At 46.3% G+C, this 23,818-nt stretch overlaps 1 protein-coding gene across 1 annotated transcript; it reads right to left on the bottom strand.

The window, feature by feature from the left end:
- Positions 1 to 8,960: 8,960 nt before the first annotated feature.
- Cmpk2 (cytidine/uridine monophosphate kinase 2) lies at positions 8,961 to 20,736 on the bottom strand. Its single transcript, XM_005327342.4, has 5 exons — positions 19,821 to 20,736; positions 18,396 to 18,510; positions 15,725 to 15,926; positions 11,332 to 11,565; positions 8,961 to 9,877 (listed from the first exon to the last, which is right to left on the bottom strand). The coding sequence occupies exons 1-5, from the start codon at positions 20,499 to 20,501 to the stop codon at positions 9,754 to 9,756; spliced, it is 1,356 nt and encodes a 451-aa protein (XP_005327399.2). The 5' UTR covers positions 20,502 to 20,736; the 3' UTR covers positions 8,961 to 9,753.
- Between the last annotated feature and the right edge of the window lie 3,082 nt (positions 20,737 to 23,818).

The raw sequence follows: 23,818 nt of genomic DNA, 5'->3' as shown, positions 1-23,818 counted from the left end.
TTGCTGGAGCCCTCACAAAGTGGCACAGAAATCACATGCCCTGTGTTGTAGTCCATTAGACATCATTGGGGATTTAGGACTAGGAGTGAATTTCATTTGTTACGCAGCTGAAGTCACAGCCCTCCAGAAGGAAGGGTCCTCGGGTCCTCTGGGCATGTGCTCTTACTTTGCAAGTACAAGAACCAGAGGACACAAACCAAGAGCCTCCCAAGGCCTCATCAGGCCTTGCTGGGAAAGATGCTTACATCTACCTGAGACCCGGAGGGAGTCTCTTCATTCATCACGTCATCCTTATGTACTACAAGAGGAAATGTTTTGGTTTTTTTTTTTTTTTTTTATTGATTGTTCAAAACATTACAGAGCTCAAGACATATCATCTTTCATACATTCGACTCAATTGGGTTTTGAACTCCCCAAATACATAATACAGACTCACTTCTGTTACATACTCACATTTTTACGTAATGGCATATTAGTGACTGTTGTATTCTGCTACCTTTCCTATCCCCTACTATCCCCCCTCCCGGAAATGTTGTTTTTAATTAAAAGATCGACCACCATCACAGTTCTGCTCACATTTCACTTTACAAATGTGTCTCCAAGTTCCCTAACCTGAACTCTAACCTCAACCCCAACACTTGCTTCTGATGAGAACTCTCTTCAAGAAAGGAGTCCAGAGGTAGTTGTCTGGCCTTTTGGAGGCATAGGAAAAACTGCATATTTTTTTTTTACTACAGAAATGTTAAAAAAATACTAATGAACTCAAGTAAGTTTGTGTTTGTTGATACTGTTTTTCACTTCAACCTCCATAGAGAAATGCAGGTGCTTCTCATCTCTAAGTTAGAAGGGTCTTCACACCCCCACAGGTCTCGGGTGAGTGCTGAATTAGACATTGTGATGAACGGGAGCTACTTGACTCCCCACCAATTAGAACTCAGAAAATCCTCCCTATCTTGAAGATGAGTGCAGAATGCATTAACTTTGCAATAGCTAACAGCAGGCTCAGCCAACAGGGAATTCAACAGCTCCCTTGAATTCCTTCTTATTTTAGAGACATGGGGCACACACTCAGTTATGGCAAAATAAGCACAACCATTCATATTATGCATGTTAATAAAAATGTTGGAAATTCCACAGGAAAGTTTACAATGTGCTTTCTAAGGCAGGGGATTTTGATGAAGGCCCAGTAATTACAAGAATTTGGACCTTGCAGAATCCATTAGCCATATCCACCATGAGCAGTACCACTTGCAGCTAGGGTAACATAATGAGGGGACCTGGGATGGTGACATTTTAAGAGCAAGCAAACAGGACATATTAAAATCCCAGAAGGCTGTTTAATGCCAGATCTCAACCCGTAAACTTCATGAGGAAGAAAATATGCACACGTGCATATGTATATAAATATATATGTAAACACATGTGCATCTGATAGATAATATTTGCTGCATCAGATACGCAGATATAACATACAGCATTATAAAGAGCACTGGAAAAAAAACCGCAGAATTTATTTATCTTCTTACATGCATCTGCTCCTGACAAATTATATGACCCTTAGCAGGGCAGGTCCCTCTCTGGGCCTCATTTTCCACAACTATTAAAGAAAGAGATTGAGCTCTATGATCACTAAGGTCTTTCTTTGACTATTTTTCTGACCCCAAGGCTGTACTTAGAATTCTTGAAGCAAGAAATTAGCTACTTTTAAAGATTTGCTACTTTGACCTAAAAATGTTCCCTGTTTTGTCCTTTGTTTTCCCATTAGAGCAGACATTTAAATAAAAATGAAAGGAACCACTGTTGTTTTTCCAGCAGTTTGTGTGTAATGAGGGAAGTGATTATCCCTGCAAAATAGCCAAGAGTAAAGGTAGCCCTCTGCCTCCCTCTAGTGGCCATGACATGAGGTCCTTCTGGATGGAATTGGTTTATGGGCTCATCAAGCCAAAAGAGGAAAAGCCTGGCATTGCTAAATTAAAGCCAGCAATTGAATCAAATGGCATTTGCTACAGGTTTTCCAAAGAAATGTCCTAAGCATTTAACTTGCTTAAAGAAATAGAAGATCAACAATGAAAAGCTGCAAGAGATGTGGACCAGCACGTGATCTCTTCATGAAATATGCAGGCCCCAATAAGATGCTCAGTATTGATTTTCTACCTACAAGCATCTTAAAATCAGCTCACTTGTGTGAATCCCTGGGCCAAAGCATCTGACTGATTAGGACAAGTTACACAGGGCAAAGCAACAGTGCTCCATTAATTGCCTAAAGGGAAAATGAAGTTGGTGGGACCGTGATCTCCAATTTCCTCTCTCCAGGTGTTGGTGTGGAACAGAGAGAAGCCTTCATCTGTCCCCCAGGCACCCAAGCCAGCCTCCCTGAGTCAGCCTGGAGCCCAGCCACACCCACACTAACCAGGCTGTGTGCAGTGATAAAGCGCGGGCCTCCTGGCAGCTGCTTCTGGGACCACCCACAGTTCCCTGCCCTTTGAATACACCCTTAAAGTTTGCCAGCCCAGGGAGGAGAGGATGATGGTGATAGACCTGACAGGGGCTGTGTGAGGTGACAGAGCACAAGGAGACAGCGAACCACCCCAACCAGCAAGGGCTGGGTGGAAGAGGGAGGTCAAGAGGTCCCAACACCATGGAGACCTGAGCTGAGACCCAGTTCGTCAAGAAGGGCTAGGAGACCAGATCTCAATGACCTAAGCCATCAGGGCAGTCCCCATCCAGGAGGAAAGAGAGTAGTGTGACCAGGACCCCGTCTTCCCCACGTCCAAGTTGTCCAGTGACACTCTCAGCCTCAGGCATTCGGGTGCCATCCTGGGGGCCAAACTCAGGTAAAGAACCATCCTCAAAGGTTGGAGGAGAGAGCCCAGCACTTTCACAGGCCAGGGACAGAGCCTGTCCTCACTGGCCAGACCACTGAACATCAGAAACCACTGGGGATCTGGTGGAGTGCACGAATAGTCCTGCAGTAGTGAGAAGTCACTGATTCTAGATTGAATGGCTCCATCTAATGATTCTTAACTGCAATACAAAAAAAAAAAAATCAATCACTTCCCAAAACTAAACCACAATGTAAAACAAAGCTTCAGAGTTTTAATAGAAAATCAGAACATCCATTGCCTAACAAGATAGAATTCAAAATGTATATATATCCAATCAAATATACCAGATGGGGGGGAGGGACAATAACAACAGGAAAAAATGACTAAGAGTAGGAAGAAAAATCAATGAAAATAACTCAAAACTGACAACAATACTAGAATTTGCAAACATAAATGTGAAAACTGTTATCAATACTATAGTCCACAAATTTAAGAAATATAAACAAAGAAGTAGGTGATATATACATTATATTCAATTCTAGGTTGAAGGATTTTTGGTTTAGTAATTTTTAAAATGCTGCTTCAATGTTTCCTCCCTTTCATCGTATCTCAAAATTTGACTTCTCGGTATCTGAGAGAAACGTACTCTAAAGTGATTAACCTCAGGTGAGAAGCTGCCAAAGAACATGGAGACACGGCAATGAAATCTATCAAAAAGAAACACAGTGCAAAAGAATATAGTCTTCTAATAAAAACCATATCAGTGAGCTGTGGGAGATTTTTAAGCAATGTATCAGATATATAACTGGCATTCCCAAGGAGGGAATAAATGAAAGTTTGAACCTCCCCCCAAAAATCTGAAAAAATGAAAGAAAAAATTTTCAAAACAATAAAGGAAGCTATAAGTCTACAGAACAGAAAGAACAAACCACAAATACATAAATAAATTAAGCCAAGGAGCATCTTAATCAAATTATTCAAACCAGTAATAAAGAGAAAGACCAGATACATAAAACAGGTTATGTACTGAGGAACAAAGGCAAGGACGACAGCAGATTTCCCATCAGACCATGAAAGTAAGGCGACATTGAACCACACCTTTATGTAGGCACTCAGAAAACTCCCATGCTTCTACATTATATCCAAATGAACCCAACTATTACATAGCAACTGACATGAACTATTAAAAACAATAACCACCACAACTACCACAAAAAGTCATGGAACCTATAATTTTAAGCCAAGTGAAAATACCTTTTAAAACCTAAGGGAAAACACAGGCTTTTCATAAATAAAGGAACTGAATGAATTCATCACCAGCAAATGTTAAAGGGAGACTCTCAGAGGATAAATTGCTAGATGAAAACATAGACGTGCACAGTGTCCAAAGTGGCTTTATTCGCAACAATTAAAATGTGGAACCAACCCAAATATCCAGTAACAGGTTAATGGTGATGAGTCCTAGAAATGGAACATTACACAGAAAAAAAAAAAAAAACGAATTATCAATTCACAAACAACATGGATGGATCTCAAAATGCCTGTGCTGATAATTGGTGGAAGTCAGGTTTAAAAAAAAAGAGCAAAGAGCACATATTAGACATTTCCATTTACATAAATCCCCAGAAACACAAATGAATTTACTATGAAATGGACCCCACTTTGCCCTGAGGTTGCAAAGATCAGGGAGGCTTAGGGTGGTGCAGAGCCCACGGGCTTTCCTGGGGAGATGGGGCATCCTGCCTTGACTCCACCAAGGCTGTTGTGAGACTGTACCTGTGTCAAAATAGATCAAATCATACATTTTAAAGGTCTGAAGTTCTTTGAATTCTTTTATACAGCAACAAACCTGCCATTTCAGTTTCTCCATATTATTGTATAAAATATGGAAAATTTTTAAATAAAGAAGAAGCAATAAAATCACTGGTTACAACTGAGAAGGCACTTTTAATACTTAGGTGCTGAGCATTCTATCAAAAGAATTTAGCCTGACATATTTAACCAGTATATATTAAAATAAAATATATAAAATAGATTGTACCTAGGCATAAACCTATTCTAATTATTTGAAGATGTAATACATGTGGAATAAAACATCTCATATGTACTACCGATTCTTTTCTTGAAGTACATTCCAAAATGATCCCAGGGTCTAAACATTTTTAAGATGCTTCACAGTTTCTCCTAGAAGGTGGAGGGAAAGTACTGTATCTGAGTGGACCTTCAGTGTGGAATACCAGGCCTTCCAGAGCCAGCCCAGCCTGCTTTTCCACAAGTAAAGGATGAGACTAATTGAGTTTCCCATTCACTAACAAAAACAACTGCTGCACTTAGGAAGAAGTTGTTTTAAAGAAAAGACACTGGATGAGTCACTGAAGGCTGCCAGAACAAACACCCCAGGCTGAGCCGCTTCCACAGACATGGAAGGCCCAGGACCAAGGTGCCAACTAGGTACTGCCGCAGTCTGGCTGGGCACAAATCACGAGCCACTGAATCAGGAACAAACTTTATTTCTGAACTCCACCAGCACATTCCACACACGCTCCCCAGAATTCTGCCAAAGGCCACAGGGCTCCTCCAGGAACCAGCAACCGGAAATATCCCTCCTCCAGCACTTCCCCAACCAATGGGAACTCTCCGGGAATCCCTGCTAGAGCTCAACGGGAACTCCGCGAGAACTCGCTGGCGTCACCTCTCAACCACTACTTCTGGCAAAAATGCCATGCGTCATCCCGACTCGGCTGTGGCCCTCAACAAGGTACCATTTCTCATGGGGCTTCATCTCTTAGTTCTGAGATGACAGTGACCATCTCACCATGTGCCCGCCCACAGGACCTCTTGTTCATGCAGAGGGGAGAGGGAGGGAGGGAAAGAGTGTGCTGTGCGTGGGTACACGCCAGGGCTGTCCTTACCCAGGCCCTAAGATGATGGGAACAGAGCCTCACTTATGACCCGCTGTAACCCAGCTTCCTGCTGAAGACCTAGTCTCTAGCTACAGTTGCTAAGAGGGCTTCTGCACATGAGTTTTGGGAGGATACACATTCTCAGTCCATAGCAGATATCTATTTCAGCAACTCAAAAGTGGGGCTCAAAATCTAATGTGTTTTGGTGAATCAGATGGTCATGCTCATAATATTTCAGAGCATCCACTTTAGTAGAGAACATTATATGTGGGTAACTGCCTTGATTTTCTCTTTTTTTTCTAAAAATGGCTTGACCTCGCCATCATTTCTGTAGGTCATTTTTGCTGGACGTAGGACTCTAGTTTTGGATATCTTTATCTCTCAGAACTTGGGAGATCTTCTCCACTGTCTCCTCCATAGTTTCTAGGGTTCTTTGTCACCATATGCATATTCATAGCCAGTGGTTTTTCTCCAGCTGCTTCCAAGGTTTTCTCTTGATATTTTGTTTCAGTATTTTAACTATTGGGTCCCCTTCAGGAATGGCTCAGGGACGGGTTACATTCTGCAACAATGACCACTAGCTGGTTTCCTCACGGTATGAACATCACAGAGTGCACTCACAACTAAAGTGGTCCCATGTCACCAGGCCGCCCACCCTTAGAGGACCACTATTATTAACCAAGACATTGTTATGTGGCATGTGACAGCAGCTTCCTAGTTCTATCCTGAAAAAGTGCCCCAAACTGAGTAAGTTAAAACAACAAAAATTTACCCTCTAATAGTTCTGAAAACTGGAAGTTCAAAATCCAGGTGTGAGTAGGGATGTGCTTCCTCGGAGACTAGGGTAGGGCCCTTCCTTGCCTCTCCACTTTATAGGAGGTTGTCATCTGATAGTGCTAACTTTCAGCCATGTTCTTACCACCTGTGCCCCTTCCTCGGGATGTCCTTGCTGTGCCTCTGGCTCATCCTTATTACAAGGACACTAGTCATGATAGCTTAGGGCCCACTTTAATCTAGTACGACTTACTTTAACTTGAATACATAACAAAACCTTATTTCCAAATAAGGTAACACAGTAAATGAGCACATTAGATTTTCTGTACAATAAGAGACAGCTCTGGATCATGGGGCTCTAAACAAGTCAGGAGTGTGTCTGTCTCCCATGAAGCGTCAGGGGGAGCCGTAGCTGTCCTGACTGGTGAACTTGTTCTGCTACCTCAACACACGGCTCCCTCTCTGGACTCCAGCACCCCCAACACATGCACTCACATCCACACACCACAGCCAGACACGTGACCTAGGTGTTGTGTGGAGTCCTGGTATCAGTCTTGTAAACTTGTGCAGCTAGCTCTAAGGCACAGAGTTGGGGACTATTGACCCAAAATGTTCGCATTCCTTGTACATGTGAGAAACAAAAAGAGGCCTGGGATGTGGCTCTTGATTTCAAAAGAGTTTTAGGCAGTCCTTGCCTTATTGTTCGAGCCACACAATTAGCACTCCGTAGCATGTCCTAATTCTCTAGGTCGCTCTGTCCAGGACACAGAACTGACTGCTAACTCTGTGCCAGACACAGTACTGGGCACAATGGCCTTTACACAGCCAAGGGTCATGTTCCTTCTCTCCTGGCTCTCCATTCACAGACCCAGGGGAAGGAAAATCCACAAGACCCATGAAGTAAGCTCACAGGAGCCAATCGAACCATAGTCGTGTATGATTGATATCATTGAACAAGAGCACTGGATATCTCATGGCTTTTTAAAAACAGTCCCTTGTGTTAGTAGGCTTGTCCCAGGTTCTTGTTGCAAAAGATGAAAGGATGTAGATGCACCTGTGTGGGTCAGAAACCCACCGAAAGAATGGCTGGTAGCAGGCAGGAGCAGGCTCGAGCCACATAGAAGCCCAAGGTGGGCCAGGCTGGGTGGCAGCAGAGACATGCAGCTTCACCTCTCTGCAGTGTCCTCCTCAACTCCTGGTCTCTACAGGGCTCATTACCGCCCCTGAATAGAGCCAGCAGGATAAGTTCAATAAAAGGGCCCCATCCTGCCAAATCTCTGTCCTTCTGCTCTAGTCAAGAACCTAGCCAGCTGACCTCATCGAGCTGAAAGGAAGGTGCTCTGTCCTCTCAACCACCACATGCCTCCTAATTCTGCTACTATGGAGGGAAGGGAGAATGGATGTTGGGGACAACAAATGTCCTATCAGGAGAATGGGAGCAGTGCCCCACTCGCAGGGAGCAGAGCCAGGCAAACAATTATTTGTCATCAGTTTGGGGACAGGAGGTGCTGTCTTATCTAAAAGAAATCATCCAAGAACGCATAATAGAAAATTCTTTTACTATTTATAATGAAGAAATAGTGTTTAAAATAATATGATCATTTACCTCTCATCTGGAAGCCCCTTGACCACAAATTCCATGTCACTACCAACACACACCATCCAATTTCCTTGCTCTCAAGAGCTATGCAGCATTTGGAGGGAAACCGTGGGTACCTTTTTGGATAAATGCACCCATGACCACAGCACAGCTGAGAAAACCATAGCAGTTTTATTCATTTGCAAGAGATATAAACAAATCATTAGGTAATCGTTTTTCTGGGTTGCCAGCAAAAACTTCTGAAATGTTTAAAGTAAATAAGATCAAAATTAGTTGGATATCACACTGCAAAGAGCACTAATTCTATTCATCAGCTTTAAGAATATTTTCAACTGAAACCAATTGTATAATCTATTTGAATAAATACATTGTGTATAGATTATCTACAGTTCATTTGAAAAATAGCATGGTGTTGCTACTAAACTGGATTATAATTAAAGATGCCATATGATAAAACTGGTAAGGCCTTACATTTAATTATTTGGGGGTAAAGTTTTCTTAAGAAATTGTAGACAGGATGAAATAATTTGCAAATTCATCTACCTTAGAACTGGAAGGAATTTTAGGTCCTCACCTGGTTCAAGCATCTCTTTATGACCAAGAATGTCTGTCCCTCTTCAGATCAAGTAACACAGACTGTTGATGTTCCGTGACTCAGCCAAGGCCACAGAGCTATTAAGTCCCCCTTTCCTCAGCTACTGTCTTGTAGCCAAGCAGATCTCAAAGCTGATTCCATGTGCAATCACAAGACATTCAAGTGCAAGATAATTTACTAAGAAAACCCATTCCAGGATGCACTGTGCTCACTGAGAAAGATAAATTAAATTTGTGTAATGAAAATACACAACAAACATTGCATTTAGCTTCTTGACTTCAATTTTAATTAGTGACTCATAGCTCCTACACTGAGGAAACACATAATGTAAACATCAATATAAATAAATTGCTGGATTGGCTAAGTGAAAGGCAACCAGCTCCTTGCAGACTGCTCATTACATTCAGAGCCATATTTCAAAGGAAGGGAAGGGGATGGAAACAAGGAACGCACAGAAGGTTGGAGTGTCTGCAGCGAGAGCAGCTTGGCTGATCATCTTCCTGTTCAACTCTGAGCGCGAGGAACCCAGGGTTCTATCCAAGGGGCTCGGAGCCTCAGGCACAAGGTTGCTGCCTGCTCTGCGAATGTCCCCCAGCACAAACAGCTCTGTAGAGGTGGCCGTGAACAGGTGTGTTGTGTGGAAATGCATGGCTGACGCAGATGTGGTGCCTCCAGGTCTGGAAGTCCTGACGGGCGATGTTGTAGGGATGCAGGTGTTCATCGGAAGGGGCTGCTGGGCTGTCTGCTGCTGCGGAGAGCTTCCTGGTGGCTTCTGTACACCTGATACGTTCTGGATGAGATCCTTCTTGGAGAAGTCTGACAGTGACGGAGCTGAAAACATGTTCTGAGGAGATTGTCCACATACTGGGCAGAAGGAAATCGCCAGTCCCTGTGGAGCCCCACCAGGCACAAGCTTGCCAGGGCCTTCAGGCAAATAAATGGCTGGAGTCAAATAAAATGCCCAGTCTCCCGTTTTCTGTCACACAATACACCTGGGCAACGTGGATCTACCAAGCCGACACCCACTCTGCTGAGACGGGGCACCTGGCCAGAGACCTACAAGTCCTGAAAAGTGTTTCGGATCAGGCCCAAAACGGTCTGCAGGACCTTCTCTCTCGAGGGGCTGGCGTCAACCTCGAGGCAGCCGGGATTCTCCATCCGTCGGTAGGACAGCTCCACCCTGGGGACAGGCAGAAGGAAGCGTCAGCCTGGTTCCTGGCACAGCTCTCCCTGCAGAGAGACTCTGCTACCGTGATGATAACCACATGAGGCCAAGTGCCTCCTCGTTCACCTCCCAGCTCCCCCGAGCCGCTCGCTTTGCCCACAGATGACGGTAAATGCATTTTGCTTAATAAATGACAACTTAGCAATAATAATTTAACAGCTAGCATTTATTGACTACTTATCATCTGCCAAGCATTAGCATTCTGCCCAGTTCTTCTCATTTAATACGCAAAGTAACCTAAGGGGAGGAACCATCGTTATCACTGTTCTGCAGAAAAAGAAACCAAAGCTCAAACAGATAAAGAGGCCAATGGCCAATTTCTCCCAGTCTGTTCCCTGGAAGATCTTCACAGGGGCCAGAGTCCTCTGCGCAGTCGCTGCCTGAACTTAACTCTTCCAGCACTTGAGTGGAGGGTACAGCTCCTGCCAGGGTCCCCTGTCATCTCTCCTTTCCGGTCAGCTGCAGTGAGGTGCCCGTGTGGCCAGTGTCTGTTTATCACAGGCTCTGTGGCACAGTGGTTAAGATGGGGCCTGGAGCTGGAGCATCTGCTGTGCCACCTACCAGCTACATCAGCCTGTCCCATGCCCTGTCCTGGCCGGGTCATTTGTGTCTAAGTGCTGAAATAATACCTCTGTCAGGAGTTTGTAAAGAGGCTTACTGGAATTTGTATAAATGCAAATTGCTGGGCATGATATCTTCACATGCAGCACAGTTATTTTTATTCTTTACAGGGTGACACTACTGGGTGATGACAATGATATCACTGTTTATCTGTTTAAGCTACTTTGGTTTTCGCCTCCAGAACCAGGGCTGGAGACGGAGCCACACTTGGCCGTGACGCCGCAGGCCTGTCTGGACTCTTGGCCGTGGTGCTCATAACCCTCTGATCAAAACAAACACTGTCTTTGAAGGCACAAAGATCTTGACTCTAATCGCAGTTTTACTACTTAATAGTACGGAAATGTGGACAAATCATTTAATCCTTTGAGCCTTGGTTTTGTAAACTGTTAACATAAGGCAGATGTGGCCTCTCGAGGGAGGCTGTGGGAGAACTGCACCCAGATGTAGGTAAACCGCCTGACGCAGGATAGGCACTCTGCGCTATGCCCATCCTATCCAGACTGGGGAACCGAGGCACAGACACCTCACTGTCTTACCCAGGCTCGTGCTGTTCCTGGCACAGCCAGGACAAGCGGCATGGTCTAATCTCCAGTCAATGGACTTTTAGCTGTAGCCCCACGGTACGGGGCCTGCCCACGGGCCCTGACACAGCTCAGGGCACTGCCTCTACTTTGGAAACACGGAAACACGGGACATGGTCACTTCCTCCATGTGCCTAAAGCCAGTGCCAATTCTGGCTCAGTCCCTGCCGGGATGCCCACCACTTGCCTTCCCCCAGGGACACCTACTTCTGACGAAATACGCTGTTGGCCTCAAGTTCAGCCTCTTCTCTGGTCTGCTCCAGGCCCCGGTCCCGCAGCCTCTGTGCCCTCTCCTCAGGACTCATGGTGAGCAGCAGGACGAGGTCAGGCTTGAGCAGGTCCCCTGGCCACTGGTATACGGGGTGGTGGGCAGGAGGCAGGTGCTGCAGACCCCCACTCAACTCAGTGGCTATGCCATAGGTGGCTGTGCTGTGCCAGAACCTGAGAAGAAAAGCAGCCGTGAGTTCCTGAACCAGCCAGATGCCAAGCAGCGCCCAGGGATCAGCTGGCCAGCACAAGGAACCCAGGGCTGGCCCGTGGGCTCCCAGGGTGATGCACCAAGGCAAGTAAAACTGAGTTCTATCAAAAATCACAAAACAGTTTGAAAACAAGAGCAATGATGAGTGGGCTCTCCGTGAGGTTGCCCTTACTCGACTACCACTGTCCCCTGCCGTGAGCGGAGGCGGCTGCACGGGGCTTGCCCACAGGGTGCTGGTCCTGTGCTGGAGTGAGGGCCAACAGAACAGACCTGTGGGCCTTTCATTTTAGTCGAGTACTGTGTCTTGGGCAAACTCTGGACAGTCAGGTCAACTCCTGTGCTATTCACACTGAACGTGCCCATCCAGGAAACCCCGGGCTGGACCCTGAGCCTCCAGGCATCTGACTGCCCATCAGTGCCAGGCAAGCAGACAGGTGTTGTCGCCCAGACTACCACAGGCATCTGCACACTCCGTGTTCTCTGAGTGAAAGGCTCAGTATGAAGACAAAGGCTGATAATTCAACAAGACTCCTTTACCATAGAAGTCTTGAGCAACCTCTACCCATACATCATCCAGCCAGAGGAAGGTGCTACCTAAAAAATAGATTTCAGAATATTTAAAAATGGACAAACCCACTCAGATGACACAGAACTGCTCTTTGCTTTTCCTCTGACAAGAACTAAATTGCAGACAATCCAGGGACACAGAGCAGAAAGATGGAATTAAAGCCTGTTTTCTATAGAGTTATCTCGATGACAGCCCTACTGTGCTTTTAAAATAATCATGCCCCTGGACATCACCTCCACTCTTTGCACTATCTGGCATTCTGGATCCCACCATCAGGGGAAGCACGAACCCAGAACCCTTGGCCAATACATCATATATGGCTTTAGAACCATGCTGTCTATTTTTAGAGTGATTTGCAGTGTCAGAGACCCTGCTCATGAATCAACTCACTGCTATGCATCACAGGCCTTGAGAGCAGGCAGGGGAGGGCGTATAATATACCGCTTTGACAGATCAGCAAACCAAGAGACGGAGGGCATGAGTACCTGTCTCCACTGCAGGTATTGCTTCAGCACCCAGGGCACCAAGGAAAATATGCCCCACCTGAAGTCATGGTCTGCAGGAAAATTTTAGTCTTCCCCCTTGAAATACTAGGGAATGACTGTGGATATGGTTAACACTGGGCAAGTTGGCAATGAGGCCAAGGTGTCGCCCAGGCAAGTGTCCCAAAGAGGAACAAGACTCCACAGCTTTTGCCATTTCTTCTAGCATTCCTCATACTTGCCAACTTGGAAACAATTAAAACACCCCCACCCAACCCCATCCAGCCCACCATCCCCCACCACCAAAGTCATACCCCAAGCTGCCACTGTAGCTGGGACGAGAAGCCACAGCTTCAGGCTAAACTTGCTGTTTCCCTCTCATCCTCATGGTACCACCACATCCTTGATTCTTAAAAACCATCTGGGTGATCTCTTTATGAAACATCTCCAGTATACCAAAAAGCACAGTGAAAGATATCATTTCAAAAAAGAAGTAGGAAGTCTCTTCCCTGGTGCAGCAAAGCAGCCATAACTACCAGCTTCCCAAAATGAACCAGCAGAAAGGCTAGAGCAGAATCAGACTGCACTAAGTGTGGGTGATGGGGGCTTCCAAGGGAGGGCTCAGACCCTCCTGTGGGACAAGATGAGGCTGTAAGTTGTTTCCAGCACTCTAGAAACTTTGTTCCACACCTATGAAAGCTGAATACACCTCAACGCCATGCCCCTGCCGTTCCTCTCCCGGAAACCTGTGCATCAGAATCTCGTGTACATTGCAGCAAAGGTGTGTGAAAGTTCATTACCAGACGGAGACCTCACAAACACAAGGTGGTGTGAAAAAAAAACAAACTGAATGCAAATAGCATATGACGTAGCGTTGCATTCATAGGCACTTCAAGAACAGGCAAAACCAATATGTGGTAGATGCTATCGGGAGAGTGGCTACCACTGGGCAGGAGAATGGACCGTGTTCAGGTGGAGAAGGAGCAGATTTATGGGGTGCAGCAAGGCTCCCATTCTTGACCAGGTGTTTTAGTCAGCTTTTTCACTGCTGCGACCAGGACAATTTTAGAAGAGGAAAACTTTATCTGAGAATCATGGTTTCAGAGGTCTCAGTCTGTAGTTGGCTGACTCCATTTCTTGGGAATGGTTAGTCTCTGCACCAGGAAGTAGAGAATGAGTCTTGCTCACCAGGGGAAAAAAATATACCCCAAAGGCAGGCCCTTGGGAACCACTTTCTCCAATCATACCCCCACTGCCTACAGTCACCACCCAATTAATCCCCATCAGGGGATAATGCAATGATTAAGTTAAGGCTCTCATAACCCAATCAGTTCACCTCAAAACTTTCTTGCATTGTCTTAACACACAAACTTTTGCGGGGACACCAAATAGCTAAACCATAACCCAGGGTTCAGGGTATTTGATAGGCTCACTTCCTGAAATTCCTTGGGATTTTCATTTATTATTAATGCCCTTCTTAATATGTATTGAATTGCTTAAATGAAATTGCTTAAATTCAAAAACAACTAGAATTGCACAGAAAGCAGTAAAATGAATACTTGAGTAATGTAAAGAAATAATACATCACAAATGAAGCCCTTCTAGACACATTGGCAACCACATTTCTCTCTGCACATGGGAATATGGCTCTCTTAAATTCAGTGCTCAACATTCCTTCATCTCTCCATACTCTGCAGTATTATTTCACATGCATTCTGCTGAGCATATTTCTGCAATGTGATTTTTTTTTTGCATTTAACATTATGGTTTTGTAATCTATGCCCAGTGATGCATTACCCTTGTGTATATTGCTACATAATATTCCATTTTACAAATATGCCAGTATTTTCCTTTCTATATTGGTGGGCTTTTGGCTTTTCAAACTTTTTAATAGTATAAATGATGCTGAAATAAACTCTGCAGAGTGTTCCTCCAGCGAGTGGCAGCAACCTTCCCCTCTGCTACATCTCCTTAACCTGTTCTGCACAGGACAACACCAGTGTCCATCTCTGGTCAGCCCCACACATGAGTTCCCATGGATCTCTGTCTTCTCCAACCCAGGTCTTCACCAAACTCCTGGGGGCAAAATGGCATCTTAGTGTGGTTGCAATTTCTATACCCCGTGTTGAGACGATGTTAAACTCAGTACCCCTTGCTATATAGCTTTTGTCCATTTTTACTGCATTTGAAAGCTATTATTTATATGTACAAACTTTAAAATATCAGTTCATGCCACTCCCACATCTAAATTCTTCGGATAATTCCCCACTAAGAATAAAATTCTCACTTCCCCGTGACCTGCCCCACCTTTTCCTTCCGTCCTTCCAGAAAGCAGGCCTCACGGGCTGTGCTCCAGCACCCGGGCCTCCCTCCGATCCCTGAATCTGTCAGCCTCTGGCTTACATGATCATTCTGCACCCCTGGAAATTTCACACCTGACTCTTTTTGATCACTGTTCAGAGATGCCTTCTGAGGCAGGCCCTCTGCGCCGCACCTACTGGGTGTGTGGAGGTTTTCAGTGTCATGTTACCTTGATTTACCCTCTTCCTCATATTTACGTTCTCTGAGATCACCTCACATCTCTGCTCACGAGGTCACTGTCTTCTGCAACTGGTCACTTTGCTCCACAGAAGCAGTGTACGGACGATCTCATTTACCCTAAATCTTTTGGTCTAAGAAGTCTTTAGCACACGTTAGGTGTCCAATAAATCTTTGTTGAATAAGTCAATGAACAAATGAACCACTAAAAGCACAGAGAGGCAAAGCCCAGACTTCTCATTCACTGGCAAGTTATTCGACCTTTCTAGGGTCTGTTTGTAATCACTTAAATTGGGGATAACATTTGATATCTTTCTACCCTACATCTACTGATCCAGATGTCACTAAAATGTATACAAGTTCTGTGCCAAATGCCATGGCTGGTGTAGGCAGTTAATAAATGACAGACATGGTTGCTATTATAATCTTAACACAATTTTCACTTGATTAACACAATAGGGTGTTGTGTGTGCCCCACCACACCCCACACACGTCGGGGAGAAAATGCCTGATTCAAGGAAGCTTTATACATACCTGTCTACAATCACAGGAGACTCGGCAGATGCCTTAGCTATTTCAGAAGCCACAATGTAATTGCCCAAAGAGTAAAATGCTCTTTTAATAATAGTTGGTTCATCATCAAAGGTTTTCCTCCATTGGCCAATGCAAGAGGGTGGTGAGTATAAGAGGGCAGCCTTGAGAGACTTGGAGACTGCCTGGGTCACCGTGGTCTTACCTGCAAGTCACAAACAAAAGACATCACATTTTTGACACAGCCCCTGTAGTATCACAAGGTTCACATTAACATCAAGAAGCAAAATAATTATTTCAATCTGTCATTGAAAGGAGGTGATCTCACACTAGGGTATTTTATACAAAGTTGCAGGCTGAGAGGAACTTAGGATTCCTCTGCTTGGCATTAGAATATCTTGAAGGAAAAAAAATGATCTTCATTTTTATGAATTAATGATGAACTTGGGTCTGCAGGCTCCTGATACGAGAGCTCCTTTCACGTGCTCCCTTATTCCTGGCCCGTGCTTCTCTTCACCCACGCCACCCACATCTGACTTGTCTTGGGGAATGACCCAGGCACAGTGCTGTGGTCTGGACCTGGGAAGTCCCCCACAGTTCCCTGTGTTCCCGTGCAGCAGTGTTAGGAAGTGGGGCTTTTAGGAAAGGTTTGGAGATCATCTGATGGATGAATAATTGGAATGGACTATTAGGAGGTGAGGCCGGGCAGAGGAAGTAGACCACTGAGAGCATGCCCTGAGGGGCTGAATCTTGCCCCTGGGTCGGTCTGTCTTCCCTCTCCTCTCCTCTCCTCCCCTCCCCCCTCCCCCCCCTCTCTCTCATCTTGCTCTCACTCTCAGTCTCTCTCTCCCTCCACTTCCCAGCTCCCAGGAGCTGAGCAGCTTTCCTTCTGCCACCATGATGTTCTTTCTGCCTCATCTCTGGCCAAGAGCAATGGAACCAACCGACCATGGACCAAAGCCTCTGAAGCCATGAGCCAAAACAAATCACCTTCCCCGAAATTGTGTGTGCCGGGTATCTTGATCCCAATGGAGAGAAGCTGACACAGGTGGCATCCCGGTGCCTCTCCTGGTCCCACCTCCCTTCTCACTTCTTCACCCCCTGCTGCCACTTCCTCAAGCCCCTTCCAGTTCCAACCCTGACTCTACCACTCATCCACTCATTCCTGCCGTGGCTCCCTGGGCTTGGCCGTTGGAGCCGCTCTATCTGGATTTAGACTTTAGTTCTTCCTCAAAGTTACAGCCCTGCTCAGCGTCTTTCTGATCCCCTTTGCACAGCTGCAGGTTGTACTCACATCAGCCTCTTCCCTGGACCCATCCCATAAGCCTTGGCTGCAGCGCTGAGCTCAGCATGGTTGCGGATAAGAAAGACATCCACTCCCGGACACTGTCGGCTGGCTTCTCTGCGCTCCTAATGCTTAGCTGTCTTTTCTCTCCCTCCCCACCCCTCTCTCTCCACTTAAGTTTTCAAGAATTTATTATAAACTGTTTATTTCTTTAATTTTATTGTATTTTTCTCTTGGGTTGTTAAGATGAACCCTAGCATTTGTCAGTGTCTTTAGGAGCTGTGAGCTCAACACACAGTATGCATCTAATTTTCCCAAGGACCCTACAAAATGGGTGTTGATTAATCACCTTATAGAGGAGCAAACTGGCACTAGAGAAAAGTAGCAAATTACCCAAACACCCTGCTGATGGGCCTGGACCCAGAATGCACTAGTGACAGGTGAGCCCTCCTTGTCTCCACACGGCGCTCTCTGCTCATGAGTTCTTCATGCAAGCACGTGTGTGCTGATGTTAAACATTTGGACCTTTTTTTAACCCCTCAGAATCTAAATTAGCTTTAGGTATAAAACAAATGAGCAGAGCCTGCACTGGCTGGAGGACTGAGGCTGTTGAGATTTTGTGTGACTACCGCATAACTGGGACTGGCTCCAGCAGAGCGGGCACACCCAATGAGTGACAGATGGCCATCAGAAGTCCAAAGCCACTGCCTCTCCTCCGGATCACTCAGAGGGAACCAGGACAGTCAAAGCCAGCCCTCCACCTGCACCACAGTCCATTTGGTCATGACACAGGGCTCCCACTGGACACTACTGTGATGCTATTAGGATAAGTGTGTGCCCCTAAGTTGACAAGGAAGGGCCACACGAGGCATATGACACTCCTGAAGCTGGTCCTCATGCCAAGCCCCACGGGTGCTAGTGTTCTCCAAGCTCAGCCTCCTCTTCTCCACTTCTGTCTGCCCCAGAAGCCACACTTCTTCCCCTTGGGCACCCGAGTCTCACTGCAGGCACGTGTCCTGAGACCTGTGCAGCTCAGAAGGCTTTTCCTCCTCCATTTCCTTGTTCTTCCACATTTTTCCCAAGATCGTCCTCTGAATTGCCTGGGGTTCCTGGGCACACCATGCGGGTCACGTCTGTGCACCAGTGCCCAGGCCATTTCTCTTTCTGGAGCGCCTTCCCTGCACCTGTCCCCTGACTAGCCTTGTTGTCAGAACTCGCCCTGTCCGCATGGTGTCCCCTGGGGAGGCTGCCTTATGGCCTGCCCAGTCCAGCACCTGCTGTGCAGTACAGCCAGATGAAGGCTCTGTCTGAAGTTCTGTTTCAGAAGAACTTCTTTTACTCCACAACTGAACAGTGAATGCCATTGTCTGTAACGACAAAGTCTCTTACCAGTGGCATCCAGTCCTTCGATGGCAATGACTGGGAACTTTCCTCTTTGGACCTGCCTTGGGCACTTGTCAACCACGTCAAGAACTGCCCGGGCTTCCGGAATAGAGGACATACACTGCAATACAATGGGTATCCATCAGCAGCAAGCACGGGGGCTTTTGTAGTTGCCCAAGACCAGGCCTACATTAAACCAAGGGCCACACCAGGCATATGAAACTCCTGGTATCCTGAAGCTGGGACAGGCTGGCCACCATAGTTTTGTAATGGGTAACTGAGGCTCATAAAGGCTCAATTCTCTGGATCACACACATCCTGCATTGGTCAAGACCCATACTTACAGGGCAGTATAACTCAGTCAGAGTGGAACCACAGGCCCCTCCTGGAACAGAGGGTGGCAAGTTGGTAAATGAGCAGTGTGTTTCTGTCCTCTACTAACAGCTTAGGGAGCTGTGAAAATTGCAAGGCTGGCAGAGCAGGGTCTGCCTGGAATTCCAAGTCCTTAGCTGTGCAGTGCTCTATCCCATGCTCACTGCACCTCCACAAGAGGCCCAGACCCTACTTATTTCTGTGCTTATTGGAAAAGGAGATCTTCCAAGTGATTCACAATATGAAGCTAGCCAATCTCTAAGATAACTTTATAAGAGTGGTACTAGGATTACTCCCGTCTTGTGAACCAAGGTGACTGAGGCAAAGAGCACTGGAGAAACTTATTGAAAGCACCTATAAATGCCAGAGATTGAACTCAACCTCAGGTGAATGACTTTGCACTCTTACCCACTCTGCAACCCTGTCCCATAAGGCTGATGAATCACAGGTCAGTGGGCCAGTCTGCATGCCCCGGATCCCACCTGTGGTCAGTCTTTAGTCTCTTTCAATGATGCTGTGACTCACCTGTTTCCTTAATCATTGACAAGAACCCTGAAAGACAAACGGGTGTGGAGGAAAGGAGGAAACACATAGGTGGAGTGAGGGTACAAGGCTCACAGCTGCTGAGGAGGAAGGCTATTTATGCCTAAGTTTCTTACACTCCAAACTGGTGTCCTTTCCTCTACACCCCAAGATTCCTGAATGGCAGCCACAACCAAGGAAAATTACCTCTCTGTCATTATCCTCCCGTTCCTAGCCCCTCTCCACTCCTGCTGGGATACTTTCAGTATGCACCACAGCAAGCATGACATTGCTTGGTGTTAGGATATGTTCTGTGTCAGCTTGGAAGTTCCTTCAGATAAGAATCTCGAAAGAGCCAGTGCCTAATGCAGAGCCTGGCATACAGGATGTCTCCACTAACTGATCTGTGAACAGGAATAAACAAACCAAGGAGGGAAGGGAGTTCATTACAGGTCAGCCTGCAGGAGAGCAAACTGCTTGGTCCAGTTCTGGTGTGGAGGATCCAGATGCCATCCTGAAGGGAAAAAAACATCTTACCGTCTCTAAAATAGCTCTGGCAGTGTCCAGGTCCCGGAAGACCACCGAGCTGAGGAGGTGGGGCACCACTGGATGCAGCGGGGGCTCCAAGGTGGGTAGGACACGTGCGCAGCCCACCTGCAGCTGCCCACTCTCCTGCAGTACCCAGACTCGCTGCCACAGTACACCTTGTGAGTCGGCCTCAAACTCCCCCAGGTGCGGACGCTCAGCCTCCTGGAATCTGCCCAGCAGTTCTAGCAGAGCGCGCCGGGTGTCCAGGCAGTCACAGGGGTCGCGCAGCAGGAAGCCGTGCTGCATGCCTTGGGCCTGGCTGCCTGGGCAGTAGCAGAGCAGCCTGTGCAGCTGGCACCGCTGGAAGGGGTCACTGCGCAGCTGGCGCTGCAGGTTCTGGTGCACCCGAGCCGCTTGGACTCGGGCCCCGCAGTCGCCATCCGCGGCCGCCGGCACGCACAGCGAGTAGCTGCGCCCTGGAGGCCCCAGCAGCTCAGCCAGGCGGGGGTCGGGGCGTGCATGGGAGCCCTCCGCGCCCAGAGCGAAGTGAGCTAAAGTGCAGTCCCTCAGCTCCAGAGCGAAGCAGCGCGGCCGAGCCATGGCCAGAGCGCAGAGCCCGCGCCAGGCGCGCAGCCGCCCTGAGAGCCGCCAGAGCAGCAGTGCGGCGCGCGGGCGCCCGGCAAAGGCCATCAGCGCCACCCCGCCCTTGGCCGCCCCTGGTAATCGAAACTCGCCTGGGGGCGGGCAGAGGGGAAGCGCGGCGGGAAACGAAAGCTACTGGCGGGCGGAGCGGCTCTGGGCGCCTCCCCGCGGCCTCTCCTCCCTCAAAAAGCCGCTCCGTAAACCGCCCGCGCGCGGAGAGCAAACGCTCGGCCCCCGCGTCCCCGGCGCGCGTTGCTGCCTGCGTAGGGCAGCTCCCGGAGGCGGCAGCCTCTACAGGGGACGTCCCTCTTAACCCTAATCCGGCCCTTAGGCTGGCGGCAAATCAGCACCGGAGCCGCGCCCGGACCTGGAGGTGACAGGCGGCCCCCAGCCCCCTCCCCCAACTCCTCCTAGGTTTCTTATGCCCAGCGTGTGGGGCTAGGCGTGCAGGGCCGAGCGTGGGGATGGGGTCTTCATCTCATGAATCTGAAGAACAAAATCCAGGGACACAAGAGTGAGAGCAAAGTAACAGGATTTATTAGAATAATAGAAAGGAGAACTTCTAAGTGGGGGGCAAAAGAAGGATAGGAAAGAGGGGCTACCGTCCAGGGGTTATGTAGATGGATAGGTTTAAGGAAGCCAGCCCCCTGCCCAATCCCGGGCAAGGCACTGAGTGTCAGGAGGTGTTCATGCAGCCTTTAGTCCAATCAAAATATCAATCAGGCATTTTCCCTTCTTTGGAGAGACATGGAACTCTCCAGTCACATGGTCCTGATTTTAAAACAGCCCTTTTGTACTTTTCTTAGCAAACATCTGCAGGTGCCCTTTGTGCTCTCCTGCCCTGGAAGCTGCCCAGGGGCCCATCTCCCTGTCCTCCCAGGCTTATCTCTTCCCACTGACGTCATTCTCTCTCTCTGGAATTTGGGCAATGACTGCTCTCATGTGCTTCAGGCTGAAGAGGGATGTGAAGAGGGGAGCGTCAGTCAGGGTCCCGCTACAGAGGCCTCTCTACTGGGTCCCTATGAAGTCAGGAGGTACTTCCATGGTGGGTAGCACCTCCATGACCATCTGGAACTTAATGGACTCTGCAGCTTAATACACTCTGCATTAGGGCAGTACAGGGGTCCATGGCAGCAGTTGGAAGGTGACTGGACATAGGGTAAGGATCCGGCTGGAACAACAATAAAAAGATGGCAAAGTATTATTTTCTGTAAACAATTAGTGTTACAGTCAGTCTCTGAAGACCATGAAGATAGTAACTTGTTAGAGTTTAAGGTGTGGCCTGATGTGTCATTTATACTTGTGAGTGGAGGCCATTTAAGGCTTCAGAAATATCAGCAAAGTTGCTAAAAACACATGCCCAACTTTTAACTTTAATTATGGCCCAGGGTTCCCCTGGAGCTGTGGAAGGCCATTGGATTTTTATAAAGTAGCTTTCTCGTTGGCCTTACCTCTGTGTCAGCAGAAGGGTCTTGTTAGCTGTGCAACTTAGGACTCTCTTGGTAAAGTCAGCTAGGGCTTTCGTGTGCCACATTACATCTTTTAGACCAACCCAGAGCTAAATAACCATGCCAGTGAAAACCCAATTGAGCTTACCTATGTAGGAGGTTAGGGACATTCATAGGTCTCAGGCTGACTTACAACAAGCTTGTCACCCTGGCAGCATCTTTTGTGGCAGTTATCAGACACTCTGATATAAGACCCTCTCTTTATAGCTTCCCAGTTTCACTTACTTTTGGGAGGACTGACACAAGTGTACACTCCCAGTTACATTCAAAAACTATTGCCTTTCTAAGTGTCCCTGTCTGACTGTATTTTGGTTACACTTTCCTGCCAGGTGTTCAAGACCAAGCTGGTAAAGAATTGACTGCTCTTATCTTCCATTAAAAGTCAGGGATCACTCTAAGAAAGGTCTCCTCTATCATTCCTGCATCTGCCAGGATGGATCAGGTCTTGCTGCCCACATGGGGCTTCCCTCAGAAGCATCAGTGACTTTTCCCTTTCCAGTGACCCTCCTCTTTGCAGAATGTGCACTGGGTGGCTTCCTGTTTTCTAGTTTCTCCACAATCCCCCTGACCTGGAGGTCCAGTGACTCACTAGAGTCCTCAGAGACGTCCCATTGTTCCCTGAGTTCCAGCTGACCTTAGAGGGCAAGGTCAAAATATTGGCTGCTTTTTCTCAGCCCTTTACTCCTTGATTTTGTCTCCAGGTTTGGGTTTTAAACATACAGTAGGTTGGGTTCACCATTTTGAAGTAGGAGTACTGAGTTTTAACTTTAATGTCTATAATTTTACAGCTACCTTTTTAATTACTTTGGGTCGGTATTAGTAGTAAAGGTCAGCATTATGTACTCTCTCTCCTATGGTTGATGGTTTATAGTCTTAAGTTAGCTCAGGTGGTTTTGTTAGAAACAGTAATTTTATAAAATACTAATAGGCAACTTATAAAGATGTATGAGGATTTAGTTTGTACAATAGCTTTGAATCAAGATACATAGTTTCAATTATATCACTAAAGTATATTTAATGTTTATTTAACCTCTGCAAAGATTTATTAATTTTTAAACTCATAGCATAGAAAATCCTTTACAAACTTTGTTATTTTTATAACTTTATTACAACCTTAAATACATTTTAAAATTCACCTAAACCTTTCATTAGTTTTGTATTATATCCCTTGTTTATTTTGAGATCACAGTAATCTTTATAATCAAAATCTGTCTTTTGAACATAACTTTAAATGAGCTTAATTCTGGCCTACTTTGGAGGCATCCTCACATAGAGTAAAGTGAGAGGCCGAGCCTTAACTCAGATGAGGTATCAGAAATAGACGATTATCTGATGTTAAATGCATCTCATTTATATAACAATGAAACATTTACATCGTTTCAACAAACAGATGTAAGCTAGGTTTTTTAACCCTGGAAGTGTGTCCCTTTATGTCAGATACAAAGTATAAAAGAGAACCTTCATTGGTTACCATACCTGGATTAAACATAAGTAGCTTTCATTTCATAAGCTTTTATGTAACACTTAGACAAAGCTCAGAAAAACATATTTTTTTTCATTTGTATACATATCTATCTCTAGTCACACAAATTTAGGGTGTCAACTCTATTGTAATATTATAAGATAACAGTTGGTTTATTTAAACAGAGCTATAAAGCAATCATTGAAAAAAAAACTTTGAAATCAGTATGAACCCTAATTTCGTTAGGGCTTAATTTTCTTAAATAATAAAAACTAAGAGACACAGAAGTTATCTTGATAACAAAATTATCTTGAAATTTTCTGGAAACAAGTCCAGATCAATGTTTTAAGAAAATCTTATAAATTTTGAGCATAGTTAGATGTTTATATTGGTAC

This window comes from Ictidomys tridecemlineatus, chromosome 12 (genome assembly GCF_052094955.1).
Source record: "Ictidomys tridecemlineatus isolate mIctTri1 chromosome 12, mIctTri1.hap1, whole genome shotgun sequence".
In the NCBI taxonomy this organism is placed as follows: Eukaryota; Metazoa; Chordata; class Mammalia; order Rodentia; family Sciuridae; genus Ictidomys; species Ictidomys tridecemlineatus.
The sequence above is the reverse complement of the archived record's forward strand: the minus strand, read 5'-3'. Positions and strand labels throughout refer to the sequence as shown.